This window comes from Alosa sapidissima, chromosome 3, assembly GCF_018492685.1.
Source record: "Alosa sapidissima isolate fAloSap1 chromosome 3, fAloSap1.pri, whole genome shotgun sequence".
Lineage (NCBI taxonomy): Eukaryota > Metazoa > Chordata > Actinopteri > Clupeiformes > Clupeidae > Alosa > Alosa sapidissima.
The window spans coordinates 4,189,030-4,206,800 of record NC_055959.1 but is presented as its reverse complement, the minus strand read 5'-3'; the positions used below and the strand labels follow the sequence as shown (position 1 = coordinate 4,206,800).

The following is a 17,771-nucleotide window of genomic DNA, read 5'->3' as shown; positions in this document are numbered from 1 at the left end:
TTTCGTGCAGTGCTGCTACTGAAAGTGCGATTCTCCACGAGTCTCATTCGGCGTGTGTGTGTGTGTGTGTGCGCGCGCGCAACGCGCGTGAGAGCGGTGGTGAATGTGGTGTCATCACTAACTTTGACTTTGTGTAACTTGAGAAGAAGGATGTGGTTGACTATGAGAGGGTGCAGTGGAGTTTCACTGTTTTCTGATTGGATTGAGTGAACGCGTTGAGCACTGAATGTCATGCCGAAAGGCCGTTAGCCTAATATTGGGCCGCAGAAGGGGAGTTAAGTGCCATCTTCACCATGCACCGCATGGTCAGGAAACTTCCCCGCCGCAGCCTTTTCTCGGCAGCATCAGTTACAAATGCATTTACCAATGACAGCATCAGCATTTATCTTGTTAAGAGTCAACCATGGCCACTCTGCTGAAATGTCTGTCTTCGAGTGAGAGTTAATGTGATCTCCTTTGCGCCTCTAAACTTTCGTGTAGGTCTGTCAGGAGATACGTTACCGTAAAAGGATTATATCGTCGCAAAACGTTATCGTCTTATTGCTTTAAGGAAGTACTGTGCATCATCGGGGCTATTGTCTCCCTCTGCTCTGTATTTTGTGGGGGAAAATGGCAGGTTTCTGCAGAGTAGTCAACACCAACATTGCAGGAGGACTGTGTGGGTGGATATATGAAAGGCAGAAATCTAAATGTGTCTGACACACGGTCCACCGTGCAGCTACCGCTCCCTCAAAACACACGCAATGAGACAGGCGGCGGAGCTTCTAGGTCCGAGACCCCTCAGAGACATGAATAGAAATGGAAATCAGAGTGGCGAGAGCAAGCATGTCTGGATGTAGGCTAATGATAGGGTTCAGACGTGTAAATGCGCTTCAGAGGCCGAGGCTGTCTTTAACTGTTACCGAGTGCGTGCTTCACTCGGCGGGGGGAGCAGGTGGATGAGAGTATTTAAAATGTTCCCATGTATTTGATCCAGCGTTTAAGGCTCAAGCGCATTATTGATATTTTGTAGGCCTAGCTGCCTCTGTGAGAATTAGCCACTTTCTTATGAGTTCACTGATAAGACATACACGCCATATTGGATTGGCAGTATGTCTACAGATTCTCTCTGGCCCAAACTCCAGAATGATATTAGCCTATATGATGCAGTGTATAAATAGGCTAATATAAAATATCTCCAAATATGATGTTGGCCTACATGTGATTAGAATTTATGTTTCAGTAGGGTAGCCTAGAGACATGAAAGCTGGTTGAGAGTAGGCCTAAAACAGTTCACACATGCAACATCATTGCTTGCAGCAAAAGTGCATTCAGATTCTAAATCTGATCGCTTGCGGTCTATGTATCAAGGGGCCAGGACTCAGAGGTTGAAAACCACTATCTGTTAAGCAAACAGTATTACTTTTTAACTGTCTGCGAGCCTAAATTAATAATGCAAACCTAATCCACAATGTAAATGTCCAACATAATATAAATCAGAAAAAGTGTTGGCATGAGTTTGTTAATATAATGGGACCACATTATCTTGCGTGGTGGATAGAATTTGGTCACATGCTATACATTTTTACAAATTTTTACATTAATAAATAAACATTTGGTGGACCCCCAGTTGAATATCACTGCACTAGATAGCTATTCTATTTGGGCTATGAGGACTCAGACTTGGGTTAAAGGTGCGAAATCCGTTATAGGACAGACCATGGCATATTGGCTGTGTGGTTTAGCACCACAAAGAGGACATGGCCCAACAAACTATTTCCCTTCCGAAGGGCTTGACATTTGTTATTGGATGTGAATGTGTAGTCAGCCATAGCTAAGCTGACCAGACGTTGCTTTTAAGATATGTTCATTAGCAGCATCGCCACATAAGATTCAACTTGGGATCAGTGCAATATTAGCTTTTGATTGGCCTGGTCTGCAGTCAGGCCAGAGCTGATATGGTGACCTCAGTCTGACATTGCCTGTAGGCTATGTCAACCACTACATTGTAAATCCAGACTTGTTGGCAAGTGTTGGGAGGATAGTTGTGCTGGAGTTGGTGGACAGGTTTATTCAAGGTTACATTCATGTTATGAAGATTATGTTGCATGTAGTGAGACTATCCAGGTCATCTTATATGGGGAGGACCTATCTTCTTTTACCCATGATCTCAAAGGCCTATTCTCTGGAACATTTTTATATGGATTTGCTGTTTCTTTGCTGAGTCTTTGGTAATAGAATCCCTTTCTTTACAAAAAAAAAAGTCCTTCGTGGTTCAGTTTGTCACTTCTTCCTAGCAAATAGTCCATCACTTGGCCTTGGCCATGCAGCTGCAGACTTAATGACGGTCAACCAATCATCTGCCACCTCTCAGCCTAATTGCGGAGGCGAAACACTCTGGAGTGCCCACTCTGAAGTGCCCTCGACCCTTGTCCTCCCTGCACCTGAGGGGCGGCCAAGGTGAAGGGCGAGGTGGATATGTGAGGTCTGGAGTCACTTCCCCCACTGGCCCCTTCCAGCCAGGTGGTGCGGGAGGGTTCGTGTCCATGGCCTCAGCCCATGTTTATTCACACGGGCATGGCGAGAGCTCGCAGTCACGATCCCGACACCTCTACGTAACCTTCCACTGGGAGGGCTGCTGAAATTAAAAGAGGCACGAGGAAGAGTAGAATTGCTTGGCATTTACCCCCCCCCCCCCCCTTTTTTTCTGAAAGCGATATATCAGGAGCGTCTCCTTTGTTGTCTTCTTCTCCCCTTTTCTGCCACTCTCTCCCTTCTGTGGCCATTCTTATTTTCTTCCACCTTTCAGCCCGAATGCCATATTGACATTCCTCGGTTCCCTGTGGAGATATAAACCGCAGTGGGGTTGTATTTATTGGCAAATGAACTGGGCCCGTATTCTCATAGAATGTTAAGGTTAAAAGTAGCTGGGCAATTCCATGCAAAGGTCATCCTTACCATGGAAAAAAAAGTTGTGCATACACAAATAGAACTGTTGTTAAAATCTTCATTTAGGTCTATATTTTATTGTTTGTAACTGATCTGATTGAATTTGATGGAGAATTACACTCTTTTTACATCATAAATATGGTGTGCAACCATACAGAAACAACATTTTCACATGGTAATATTATACATATTTAAAAAGTGGATAAATGGACCCAAGGTTCAAACAAATTGTGTCATTTGACAAATTCCAGATTGACAAGGGAATGATAGAGCAATCAATGTCTATGCTCAGCTTGCCTTTAAGAGCATAACTCCTTTATTTTGTTTTTAAGTCAGCAAGTTCCATGGCCATGTCACATCCATAACGTTTTATAGGAAAGTTTATGCTACACAGTGTTGATGCGACAATGTCCATAGTGTCTGTGCAAAGCTGATTTATATCAATGTAAAGTGTGATGACCAAATTGTGCCCCCTTCTTACTTTTAAAACCTTTAATGGTGCGTTATGGATGTGACGTTATTGATGTTACATAATGTGAATTTACAAGACTGGAGACTTTATTATACCTCAAAGCCGATAAAACGTCATACTGGTGGCATGTCAGTTTCAACGCATTTCACCTTAGTGTTTACAATTGACATTTCAAAGATTATTAGGTTGATCAAAACTACAGGGAGGCCTTGCCTAACCATAAGCAAAACAAACATAATATTAAAATACCTCCAGTGATTAGACTAGTCATAGCATATTTTCAAGTGGCCTAATAACGAAAATCTGAGCGATTATCTTCCTGTAACTGTACTGTTGTTGTACAGTAACTGGATTATCGTATCGTGTTAGCTGATGAAGATGGCTGACTTTGCAGCTGGAGTTAACATAGCAACCTCCTTCTGTTGCAGATCTGTTCAGCCTGCCGTTCACATCTGCTTAACACAGTTTAATTTTAAATGTGACGCGATATACCAGCATTTGTAGCCAATACCCACAGAGTAACATAAGTAACGGCAGCAATAAACTAGATGTACCGCATAGCGGTACACAATATGACCGCCTCTCAGAACTGCATATTCTCTTCGCAAAAATAAATCACGCTTGTCAATTTGTCTCCATTTCCTACTCCTGCAACTCATGTGCATGTAAATGAGTGTGTGCATATGTGAGTTTGCTTTTGTTTATAAGTGTGTTTATGTGTGTGTGCATGTTTGCATGCGCACATGCGTATGCGTGCCTGTGTGTGTGTGTGTGTGCTTGCCTGTCTGTATGTGTTTATGTGTGTGTGTGCTTGCCTATCTGTATGTGTGCGACTGTGCGTGCGTGCGTGTGTGTTTGTGTGCATGTGTGCAGGAAGTTAGTTTTTCATGATTACTATTTCAATTGTTTCATATCAAAATTCACTACTTAATTATGTGTTTTATGTAGTTTGTCGAGGACTGGTTCAGACACGTCAACATCCATAACGTGAAACCGTCACATCCATAACGCCAGTTTTTCCTACATAATGTATTACGAAAATGACGCATAGTTTCAAAAACACACTTTTTGTGTTCATTCAAGTCTCCTTCATGCTACATATATCATAGTTTCGGCAGTTTCCTTCAAATTCACAGAGTTGGTAGAAAACCTGTATTCTCTCACAAAATAGTGACCATTTCATGTCACATCTATAAGATAAAATGCCTGGTATTCTTAGGATGAAATTGATTATATGACATTTGAGGATTTCTCAGTATTCAGAGGACAGAGGTTGCATTAAAAGTTATGCGAATTAATTCACTGATACTAATTTTGCCCCCACTCTAAGGCACTTTGTTTACCAATATGAGTCCAATTGTCACATCCATAACGCTGGAACTGCCCAGCTCCTAACTGGCAAATTTAGGAGAAACTCCTAAAAACTATATAGTTTACTAGACAAACTAAAAATATGACCGCCGCTCAGTCTTGTACATCCGTTCCACAAACATAAATTACACTAATCAATTTGTATCAATCTTCTACTCCACCCCCACTCTTGAAACTTTTGTGTATGCTTGTTTGGCATGCCTGTGTGTGTGTGTGCGGGCCGCACAGCAAGTAGCCTACTGGCGCTGCAAAGGTAAATAGATTTGTGGCACTAGCCATAAGATTTGTAGCATTGTTGTTATAAAACCTTTAAAATCTCTAAACAATCACAAGTAGGGCAGTTCATCACAGTTCATCCATTGCACCTGGACTGATTAAAGGTCATGTACACCTGTAGGCTACATTGTATTTGGGGAAAGCAGAAGGTATCAGTTTTACTTTTATTTATTTATTTATTAACAAACAAAACAATCCCTGTCATTTCCATGCAGTTTTCAACAGCTATCAAGAAGAGAGGTCATGCCATGGATTTTTGTGAATGTTTCTTCTACATAATTTTAGTCATCTTTAGTTCATATGATATTCAACTTTATTGTCAATGCACAAATTAAATACCATTCCTTTTTTGCATATTTTGCTAATATAGAGTCTAAGGAACAAGATTTTTTTTTACTTTAAATGTTCACGATCCATCTTTAGTGTTTTTTTCTGTATGTTTTAAAATAAGTGATTATATCTGTTCCGAAAAGTGATTTTCACATTTTCTTCTAATTTTTTGACAATTAATTCCACTTTTTGCACACAAAACCCCCAGATAATGTAGAAAGGTAGTTGGTTCTACAACAATATCCATAGTTTTCAAACTTTGAGTGTCTGAAAAGTGTAAAAACACCTCCACCCTTGTTGCCTATGTCAAAAACGATTTCTTAATCTTTGCTTTTCTTGATGATTTCCTTGACCTGCAATGTCATTCTATTGTGCATTTGCTCTCTTTAAAAGCAATGGGTTATCCACAGCTAACAGGCCGGGCGTGCGAGAGAAGCAATGAAGTCTTAGAATTAAGAATAAAGCCATGTTCTTCCAACAACAACAACCACAAACACCCATGCAGCAAAAATATCAAATGACTGGCTGTGTTCTCCCAGAGAGGAAGCTGCGTATATGATCACCACCCACGGGTGGGCGTGTAAGCCAGCGCTGCAGGTCAGTCTTTCCACATACACACCTGGCTTTAAAGTTCACCATCCTGGTAGCATACCTAGCTACTGCCAAGGCCTGAAGGGAACGGGGAGAATATTTACTTCTGCTACACTGGCAGAGAACTCATGTGAAACAGACTGTGGGAGGTGGAAGGGGTTTTGCCCACTAGAAAAAGACTAGAGTGCCAGGTGGTAATATGGGTACAGTGGCAGGACCGCACACTGCAATCTCCCAGAAGAACTACATTTATTGAGTTAAAAACATAATGCTACGTTTCGACCCACCAGGGTCTTCATCAGGCCTGATGATGACCCTGGTGGGTCGAAACGTTGCGTTATGTGTTATGATTGTAGTGTGCGGACAACTACTCTTCTTTCCTTGATAAGCTTTTTTTGTCCTGCACCTGGCCTCAGTGAGGTGGGATGTGCATACAACCACTTTGAAGAGGACTACAGTGTTAGGACCACCATGCCTACGATATGCCGTAGCCTCTTCTAAGTGTCTCCTAGCACTAGCATAGACAGAAGTCAGGTACTCTTGATGTTGCACCACCCAATCAGTCGGTGGACTGTCCCTGTGGTCACATCCAGTATTTCCAAGTAGGTGGTCGACTGGTAACTGTGGCTTCTAACCGAACATCAGCTTGTATGGGGAGTGCTGTGTGGACTGGTACACGGTGGTATTATAGGCGAACAGGAACTGAGGGAGCAACTGGGGCCCTTTACGCTTCTTTTCAGGGGGTAAGGTCCTGAGCAAGTCATGAAGTGTCCTGTTGAAACGTTCACATTGACCGTTCCCCTCTGGATGATAAGTGGTGGTTCTAGTCTTTGTTATAATGTAGGTGTCACACAGGTGCTTCAACAGCTCCCCCTCAAAGCTGCGCCCCTGATCAGAGTGGATTCTCCTTGGCACGCCATACACATAGAACCATCTCTCAGTTAGAAACTTAGCTACGGTGGAAGCTCTCCGATTAGGGGTGGAAAAGGCCTGGGTAAACTTTGAGAAAACATTTGTGACTACCAGAACATTCTCTTGTCCTGTGCTAGCCCAATCCAAGAGAGTAAAGTCAATGGAGATTATCTACAAAGGCTTATTGGCTAACATATTTCCCAAGAAGGTTCTTGCTTGGGTTGTCTTGCTTTAGCAACCACACAGTGCTCACACTCAGAACACCACTTTTGCACCTCATGCCACATGTGGGGCCAGTAGCACCTCTGTCATATCAAATCTGTGGTCCTGTCCACCCCCAGATGGCCGTGGTTGCTGTGTAGGCTAGTGAGCACTCAGTAAAAGCTGCAGCACTGGATCCCTGGAAGGAGGAGCCTGGATCGCTCGGTACAAGGTCCCATCCACTTCCTGTATCTGGGAACACTGCTTTATCAACTGCGGACTTCCCTTGGTTCACTCCACTTGTCTTAACGGGTATGTGGTCGTCCCCGTCACCAAAACCAAAGGTATCTGGAAATACAGGGATCAGTCCCTTGCAGGACTTTCAGGTCTCTTTTGGTTCAACCAGGAATGGTGTCCACCATACATACATTCTGTTATCCAAGAGTCTTGGATAGGTGCACTCGAGGCTTGCATGTTAGCTATGGCAAGCGGCAGGGGGACGTCCAGGCCGTGTGACACAGACCGCAAATTGTTAGTGGGGCTTGTGGGAAGCCTAGAAAGGGTATCGGCATTGCAATTAGCTGTCCCAGGACAATATTTGATGTTGTAGTAAAGAGGGCAAGCTGAGAAACCCAGCATGTTCCAGAGCGCCCAGTTTCGCTGACTGCTGGTATTGGAAGGGATTGTTGTCATTGTACACGGTGAACGTGTTGCCCTGGAGATACTTGCCATTTTGATTGTGATTGCCCACTTGACTGCAAGGAGTTTGAGTTTCATGGCACTATAATTTGACATGTTCCTCTCACTTGGCTGCAAGCCCCGGCTAGCAAAGGCTATTGGTCGCTGTAACCCATCCTTCTCCTGTGACAGAACTGCCCCCAATCCTGCATGGCATGCATCCGTCTCTAAGATAAAGGGACGACTGAAATCGGCTTAACTTAGGACTGGTGCTTGTTTCATAATAATATGAAGGAGTTACATTTTTTACCCTATTCACCCGTTCTATGTTGCCTATGGAGGCCAGTTTTAGGCCGCAAATGCTAATTAAAAAATGAGTGATTATGGGCTAGGTTGATTTCTTAATCCTCAGTGCCACAGATCAGGTAGTTATTTAGGGAAAACTGCATTGGGGGGAGTGCATGGGGATGCAATAACGCTACCAACAACCAAAACTCAATTAAATGTAACGTTTCATTGTGGATCAAATTAAAATGTTCTCTTTGCAAACGTAGGCATAGGCATATGACAGATTAATTTAATAATATTGCAAAGATACTGCATCAATCCGTATGTTTCATTAGGCTACTAGGCTTGGCCTATTTGTTTTGCCTTTTTATTCATTTAGGCTATTATTCAGTCTCTTTCATCCATCGCAGAGTAGCGCATGCATTCTTAGACCTGTCACATCGTAGGGGAGGCGTTTGAGACCTCTGAAGCAAAGATTGTTAAGGCGGAGTCGCTCCTGATGAAATATCTTGCTCCGCCTTAACAATCTTTGTCTGAAGTTCGCCTACAAAAAGGAACCAAAGCTGCCATCTTTGCCCATACAAGAAGATCCGGGTATTAATTGAAGCTAACTAGCCTACCTATGGCGAATTGCATTGCAAGTTAGCTCTGGGGTAGCACAAATCAAAGCTTGCCGTCTTGACTTAGGGCATACCAAAGATCATAGTATCCACTCGAAGGCAGGGGACAAAAGTGTGCAGGGCAAAACGTCAGCATTTCCGATTCCCTTGTCCCCGCAAGAGTTAACAGGGATTTTGGATTATCGCACCGGTTTATTTTACCATAGGGGGGAAAAAAATAAAAATAAATAAATACATAATCGCAAGATACCGGATCTCCTTACATGGGCAAACATGGCAGCTTTTTTGTAGGCAAACTTCAATCAGCCAATCAAGGTGGTCACTTCAGTCAAGCTTGTGCATGAGTAATGACATCATCCATAGCAACGAAGACTCGCTCTTAGTTTAGAAGTTGTCATTTTTCCTTACTAAGAGTACCTGTAGGTCTGAAAGGCTTTGTGAATAAAACTCCTAGCTAAAATCTTCTAGTGCGATTTAGGAGTACTCCTAGTGGTAAGATCAAATGCTTTATGAATACGGGCCCTGATCTTTAAGCCTCAACCTTTGGTGTTGACTGTGTGAAGGCTGGCACTTTTTAAGGGCTGTTAGGTCAGACTGTCACCATGGCCATGCTGTTCATCACACCATGTCTTCACAATATAAACCCTCCATGGGGTGTTATCCCTTTGGAATTTTGTGAAAAGACTAAAATGGCAAACATCAAAAAATACAGCCTTTTGCCCCATGACAATCATGACCAATGTTTACCAGTAAGCATATTCTGAATGCAGGGTTTTTCACAATTCCGAAGAGAGATGTTTCACTGTAGACCAAGAAGCCTAGGCCTAGTCCAAATTCAAGAGAACCTTCCACACAGGGGGGGGGAGTCTAGCAGCAGAGCAGCCGTTTAACCAACAGAAATATCTCTGGGGTAACATCTACTTATACCAACAAAACAATGTCACGACAGATGCTGCAGTAGCCGCTTGCTTCCAACTTATTGTTTGCCAAATTAACCCTTAAAAGGTTTGGGATTTTGAACATTCTAACAAGATTCCGTTCTGCAACAATTAAGGTTGTAAAATTCTATGTTGAATTCAATGAACCCAGATATTCTTTAGAACAGGGGTCTCAAACTCAAATGAGCTGGGGGCCAATTCTGCCAACGTCATCTGATTGGAGGGCCGGCTATTTCTGAAAATGCAATGTTCTTTTTTTCAAATACCACACAAAACTGCAAACAGAAAGTGCATGTGTTTTTATCTAGTTTTAGACACCTGTGCTAGCAACCTTAGCTTATAAATAAAATAAATATTAATACAAATTATAAAATAAATGAAAAACATAAAAACAGATATGTGTGTGTTTCACACCAAATAAAAATGTTTCCTCTCATAACTTTTTTAAACCTGGCAAACTAGGCATCAGGGTTAAGAAAGCCATTGTCAACACCATTGGATTTTTATATCAAAATGTCAAAAGGCCATGGCTTGAAAGTGGTCAGAGATAAAGTCCTACTGTAAATGTAAAAATCTTTGAGTAAAACAAAAGTTTATGAAGGGGGTAAATTTACCCATCTAATTTGTCACTGGATGGCAAGCACCTCAAATTATGCACCTTTCAGTAAATACTGGATGAACATATTTAAGCAGGTTTACTTTCCTTTTTTCATTTTACCCACATAACAAATTAACAGGAAAACACCTAAGATGTTGTGGTTTAGTAATAGATTACTACAATATAGGCCTACAATAAAGTATTCTGGTCAAACAGTTCCTATCGCGGGTAATCTGCAGTACCCAGAAGTTCGCATCATATTGCGGGTGACTGTAGTTCTTTAGAGCCCTATTTCTACTAGCCCTGCTGTCTGTACCACATCCATTACGGACACTATCACGATTACCACTGCAACCTCCAAGCGATGTTGGGCAGAGGGTCGAAACAAGCATGGTATGCTTAGTGGACACCGTTGTATACACGCACCTCCATTCACAGACGCACCGTGACTATCACCGTCTTAGACGATCGATCATAATCTCCAAAAGGATATTCTCCTTCAGAATTAGAATAGGTGAATAACATAACTTACCTAAGACTTCATCGCACGTGAACGTTTTTCAACATTTGGTGTAGGCCTATTTCTGCTTCAATTTCTGTGGCCTGCATCGCTTCCGCGTCATTACATATGCACGTCTTTGTGTTTCTCGCGTGTAATACAAGTATTTCCTAAAAACTTTGCGCAGCGATTTTGGGTTTGAATCAAGCTCTGGATGTCTTGCACATAGTGGAGCAGAGTAGGCCTACAAATGAGATGTCACCGTACCTGGATCTATCGTCTATTTTAATCAGTATCGTTGTTTGTCGCAATTAATAGCCTCAAGGGCCGGATTACATTATTATTTTGTCATACGTCGCGGGCCGGGTGTTTGAGACCCCTGCTTTAGAACATTCATTTTCCAACATTCCCACCACAGCAGTTTGACGGTACACCTTTAAAAAGGTGCCATGTGTAATGTCAGCCAAAAAAATCAATTCATACACCACATTACATACAAGATGGGGGCAGTATACCTCCAGAAAGTGAGTTGGTCTACCCTAGAGTAACAACCGAGAAACGTGTATTGCAGTTTGGCTAGTGGTTATGTGTTGCCCGCATACCGCCTCCCATGGCCGAAACTGGTATTATGACACCTGTCGGGCTGTGGCTAGTAATTTAGCATGCTAATTCAGGTTGATATCTCTGCATCACTATACCTTGTCATTTTTTGAATGTCATCATCGCCCTTATTTCTTCTAATTTTTTTGATGTGTAGCTCATTTTTTTGGACATTTTTCACCTCAATTCTTACACATGGCACCTTTAAGAGTTGAGCTCAACACAAACCGAGATCATGGGACTGACGGGCAAAGCATGGGCCAGATTGAATTTAAAGCAGGAATAAGGCAACACTACAGAATTTAAATAAGCGCTTCAATAATTCCTGAGCAAACTCCAGTGGCGTAATATTATTCTGCATTTCTGACACTTAATTTAAATTCCACAGCAGCACAATAGGAGCCATCCTATTCACAAGCCGTACATTATTGAGGCAATGTTGCTGCTCCTCCTCCTCCATCTACTAAATGGCAGCTAACAAGCAACACAAATCAAATGTGTTTTTCACACGGCAAAGTTATGTTAAATATGCCCAAGGGCGAGGGCAGATCTCCCCCATCATGATTTAATTCTTAATAATACTGCATCAAGAGAGGCTTGTTTTGAAGTCCATGGTTAGTACTCAGTGGCAATATTAATTGTTCTAACGTTTGGCCTACCATCTGCTGATTAATACCCAGAGGCATTTGGGTGGTTGATTAATCAGACAGTGTGCCTGCTGCTATATTGAGGCATTTCTCTAAGAATGCAAACAACCTCAACACACCCCATTACACATTTCAGTAAGAGTGGAAAACAAATGCCTGCTAAAAGATGCTCCCAACGAGAGATCTTCACCCTGCTATTTGTCTAGACAATACTGTTAGAGCCAAAAAGTTGAAACTACTCAAAAGTTTGTGTCTGAATTTTAACAAGTCTAGCTTTGGCAGCCATAAAAAAAAAAGATTTTTAAAAAAAAGGAAGGCAGGGAAACTCTGGCATTGAACAGCTGATGGATGAGGGACGTAGGAGAACAATGGAAAAGGAGACACAGCTGGGATGGTGTGGCGATCTGCAGTGCTCAGACAAGGATGTATGAGGGACAATAACAATCAATTAAATCATGACAAGACCACCAAATGTGCCAACTTAAATAACATTTACTTGCTCAAAAATTCACAAAAAGAGCTGTACAGTTGACAAACATACCAGTTTTGAGGGGGGTTTCCAGCCAACTGAAATGCACCAGTTGGTCCATACAGAATACACAGAGGCATGCACGCACACACGCACACACACACACGCGCGCACAACCACACACACACCAGCATATCACAACAGAGACTGAAGAGCAACGCATTTGGTTGAAAAGAAAAGTTCAGCTCTCGATATATTTGTTCATCATGTGATCACAGAAAATAGATTTAAACTTACATTTTTCTGCTTGGAAGGTTTAAAAATAAAAGACAAGGAAGCTTGAGGGAAAAAAATAAATAAAAATAACCACGCTTAAGTATATACACAGCAAAAGAACGGAAAAAAAAAGATGGTTAAATGCAGGTTAAAGCTTTTGGTAGGTAGAGATGAGATCACAGAAGAGAGAAAAAAAAAAGGCTGGCAAGTTCAGGCACACTTGGAGTTGTTTTAAGATCTGTGGCCAGGCAGAGCACAAGGCAGAGGTAATGGGGTTATCACAATCAAAATGTCAACCAGATTAATAAGAACAGCTTTAAAACGGAGTCACATGGTCCTGCTACTCGGCACAGGCCAGACCTAGCGCCCCCAGTTCCTTGGACCCAACAGACCAGAAGGGGTTGTGCATGAGGTGGATCAAAGAGGGAGATGAAGATGAAATGGGACTTTCCCCGAGAGGTTCAGGGAAGGCTTTGTCAACGGAATGCTTCGGACACAACAGAAGGGTGAGCACAGGTCCGGCCTGCACCAGAGGGTCGTCCACTCGGGCAGGAAAAGCGTAAAATGACAGCAGCAGCAGTAAGAACATAGCATGAACAGAGACTGGCTAAAGCTGCTGCGGTTGCTGCTGGTCAAGTCCAGTACCAGTGAATGCCTCAAGAATGGCAGGCTCCCTCTGCTGGTCAGCAGGGGAGAAGCAGCCCTGAGGGAGGAAGGAGACAGGGAGAGGGAGAAAGAAAGAAAAAGAAAGAGAAAATGAGCAGAACTGGATGGTTTAGAGGGAGGTGAGTAAGGGGGTGAGGTGAACAGAAGGTGCACTGCTGGGACACTTGGCCCTGCTAGTTCCCTCCCCTGTGAACAGAGGAAAAAAAGTGATAAACGCCACACAGCTCCACCGATCAATTACACAGCTGTGTTTGGGTGGGCGAGACGGTGAGGCGCCAACACTCCAGAACAGCAAACTACAAGACTCAACAAAAAGAACTGGGGGGGGGGGGGGGGGGGGTTCTGCATACAGAACATGTGAGAACAGAAAAGTAAGAGGACTCGACTGGTGTGAAGGGATAGGATCTGTGTGTGTGTGTGTATATGTGTGTGAACACCCACCATTCCGTGCAGAAAACCTGGATCAATAACAGGATGGAGGGATTACAGAGAAGAGGAAGAAAAAAAAAAAATGATGAGAAAGTGAAAAATGAAGACGGACAGGCAAGATCTTATTTTTAGCAGACAGACATATTGAGACGAAGACAGAGACACACAATACGTTGGTAGGAAAGCAAGGAGACACAAGATAGCTAGCATCAGCACTGCACCGACAGGCCAGTCCAGGTTACATTCTCTACGCCACCCCTGAGGGTCAAAGAAAAGAAGATATGAAAAAAGAAAAGCACCATCCTATTCAGCAATATATATATATATATAAATATATAAAACAACTGACAGGAAGTCGAAAAAGGAAAGAAACCCACCAACACACACCAAACTAACCAAATAAAATGAGGATTAAAAAGAATGGTAACAGCCAAGGACTACCCAGACTCGAAGGAACTGAACCGTCAACTCTGTGCTGCATAAAACCAGCTGTACTCAAAAAAAAGCTTTTAAAAATTATAACAATTTAAGAAAACAAATTAAAAACTTAATTTACATACACACTAAAGAAAAAAAAAAAAAAAAAAACAATATTTACACAAATTTGGTAAACAAAATCTTAAGGATATAATAAAATTAAAATATAAAAAAAAAAATTTAAAAAAAAAAAAAAAAGAGGGAGAGAGAGAGAGAGAGAGAACACAACAAAAACTAAATCCCAGTGACTGGCACGCAGTGGCCCACAAGAGCAACACGCTGCACCCTACGGGGCTCTCTGGAGGTCTGCTATAGACATGCACACAGCGGGATGAGGGGGATGGGGAGCAGCTGTAGAGGCCAGAGTGGAGGAGCGTCCAGGGGAGAGACTGCCCACCCACCCACAACTCCGGCACTCGAAGGGAGAGCTTAGAAGATGCGCTTACGCTTCAGGTAGGAGTCGGCGTAGTGGCCCCCCAGGCCCTGGGAGTGCTGGCCCACATAGCCACCCTCGGGACTGGGCTCGGGCGAGGGGATGAGGCGGGAGAAGAGGCGCTTCTGCCCTCCGACTGGAGTCTGGGGTGGGAAAGAGAAAAACCGGCTTAGATGATGGGAAGGAAAACAGCACTAACTCAACACAGACCCATGGGAGAGGGTGAGCACAGATAACAAGTGGTTTATTGGGGAACATCAAAACAGAGATTAGTAAATATCAAAGACGGTTCTCTTAAATCAAGGTACAAGGTCATGGGAACTTATCTAGAACACAACCTGGAGCAGGTTAGGAGCTCGGCATAAGAGAACAAAAAGTAAAAAGCACCTTTTATATAGACGGTTCTAGGTCCTATTTACGATTAGTCAACATTGGCAAACAAATTCCAACACCACCCCATTATGCAAAAGCGCTCATAACAAACATGCAAAAACCTGGTTGATAACCACATTTGGATTGACTTGACGAGTTCGTAAGCAGTCACAAATGTGACTGCAATTGTTAAGGTTCAGCTAATGAAAAGAACCTCAGAAAGTTGATTTTACTATAGAGCAGTGGTTCCCAAACTTTTAACAGGCATGTACCCCCTGAGACATTATGATCTTCCGGAGTACCCCCAAGACCACCAATTGTTATTTTTTTTTTTAAATTGTTTTATTAATATTTATTTTTATCAATTTTGTCAAGAATTGTGAATAGGATCATAAACATATAATACAAATCTCATCAATAGTCAACATATGATAGGCCTACAAATGTGCTGATATAATGATTTTAAATAGATCTGCACCTAATCTCACACACAATCATCTTTGCCTTGTAACTGGAGATTTAACTCCGAGCTTTCCAAATATATCGCTAAGATAGGCCAGCTTCGTCAAGAAATGTTCATTAGTGAATGTGCTTGCAGATTCAAACATGCGCTCTTCCTCCAAGAAGAGGCGACTCGGAGCTCAAACACGCGACTGCACTTTACCTCGGGAAAGCCACCCTGCCTCGCTGTAAAACAGTACAGACTTTTGGTCAGCTCCCATCTCCTCTCAAAGTGCGGAGAATAGACACGCTTTTAAGGGCCGGGTCTTGATAATTCACCACTCTCAACCTCGTTCAAAATCTCATTCAGGTCGGGTCTAACTAAGCTGCCTTGACACGAGCGCTTCCCTATGAACACAGTGCATCCATTGCGCATCGGGTGCTACCTGGGTCTAGGCTACAGATAAATAAATAAATGAAAAAAAAAACTCCTGTTTTTCACGTCAGTTCGCACCCCACCTGGCATGTCTCCGCGACCCACAGTTTGAGAAACGCTGTTTTACCCTCCGTCTCCAGTCTCGAATATTTTGTTAATGCGGAGAAAATACGTTTTTAATGTGCAGTGCAAATACGGAAGTTAAGTTACCAACGTGGGATAGAGAAAATGTTTGAAAAGGCATACGACTTAAATCTTTTTATGCGTACCCCCTGAAATCAGTCCACGTACCCCAGTTTGACAACCGTGGCTATAGAGTATAGCCCCAATCCAGCCCAAAACAAGACACCAACCGAGGGATGGTGCACAGCTACATTTGGATATATAGCCAAAAGGCAACCATCACATCAAAAAAAAAAAAAGTGTTCATTTGCTACAGAGTCTATAAAATGTTAAAAACACACTTGAAAAAAAGGATCTAATTGCAGTCATTAACAGAAAGCAATCAGCAGGCCTGCCGATTAGCATATAAAAGAGGCAGCATTTAATCCAGCGCTGTGCATTCTGAGCACGTGTACTCATCCAGACTGACAGCACTGAACAGGGACAGCAGACAACACTGCTTACCTTCATTTCGCTCCCCGGAGCGGCAGAGTAGAGACTACTGTGGCTTACAGGGGGCATCCCTACAGCCTGGGGGCACAGATAAGAATCAGTTACAACACAGGCAGCACGCAACCTCCACTACGAAACACAGGCGAGACGCAGACAGAGTGACCGTTCAAACGCACGCATACTCCCACTCACACGTCGTTGGTCCTCCCCCACCCTCATAGGCAGGGAGGGAGTGTGCATTTGAGACTGCGTGCGCGTACGCGAGAAATATGTCCATGTAATAAAAGGCTACAGATTCATCTCCAAGCTCTGCTGCAGTGTCTTATTTTTTTTAATTTTTTTTTTATTATTTTTTTTTTAATTCAGGCCCTTATGCACTGGCGCTCTTTAAAGACATCCTGAGCTAAATCAGGTGCATTTTTAACAAGGCCGTAAATAAGCGGTCACAGTTTTTAAGGGGCTTCAAAAAGGGAGCCGGCAGTCCTTCCCTCGGAGCAGTGAGCGGAGGAAATGCTAAGGGTGCAGATTTTGATGAATTTGGGAACATTTTTATGCAGATGCCACCGTCTCAGATCAAACAAACTGTGACTGTGACTGCACCTTCTTCCTGCCATTTTAAACAAGCCAAAGCTATACAGCAGCAGAGGCAGAGGAACATTGTCAGCACGTCTCCCTGTCTACTTGCACCTTCTCACACACAGCTTATTCCAGCCATGCTATAAATAGTGAAAGGCCAAAAGCTGCATTCTTGGATGAGTCGGCCTTTGGGAAGCCTGCAGGCTCCTCTGAGCCCATAGCCTCGCTCTTCAGCTCTGGCAGCACATGCAAATCAATGAGCAGCGTCAAATATCCATCATCACCCCAGCCAAGCTGCCACTCAATGCTGCGCATGCCCCGTTAGACTCAGTATGCCAAGAGTAATGTAAAAAGGCAAGGGTGAGGGAGTTCTGGGGTTTGATCTCCAGTAGTGTAGCGTTAAAGGGCGATATTAGCATAGTGCAGTGCTCTGTAGTGTAGCATGTGTTTGTATATGGTATGGTGCTGTATAGTCATGCATGGTGTGCAGTATGGTGGGTTGTAGTCAAGTAGGTGTTAGCATCCAGTGTTTCCCCTAGAATTTTTTCCAGCAGCGGTGCTGTTGATCGCAGGAAGCCCCCCCACCCCCCCAAAAAAAGAGAACATTTTGAAAAAATGACTCCTTAAATTGA

At 43.0% G+C, this 17,771-nt stretch overlaps 1 protein-coding gene across 4 annotated transcripts in view; it reads right to left on the bottom strand.

Annotated features, from left to right (window-relative positions):
• Positions 1–2,703: 2,703 nt before the first annotated feature.
• raver1 (ribonucleoprotein, PTB-binding 1) overlaps positions 2,704–17,771 on the bottom strand; it is a 32,161-nt gene continuing 17,093 nt past the window's right edge. Inside the window, exons 14-16 of one of the 4 annotated variants that reach the window (XM_042086501.1) lie at positions 16,576–16,641; positions 14,713–14,842; positions 2,704–2,819 (exon numbers count right to left, since the gene is read on the bottom strand). In XM_042086501.1, coding sequence (XP_041942435.1) covers positions 2,785–2,819; positions 14,713–14,842; positions 16,576–16,641 — 231 coding nt within the window. In that variant the 3' untranslated portion in view covers positions 2,704–2,784. Of the gene's footprint in view, positions 2,820–12,404; positions 13,398–14,413; positions 14,843–16,575; positions 16,642–17,771 lie in introns of those variants that run through there. The other 3 variants (XM_042086503.1, XM_042086502.1, XM_042086505.1) reach the window with 3 other exon arrangements.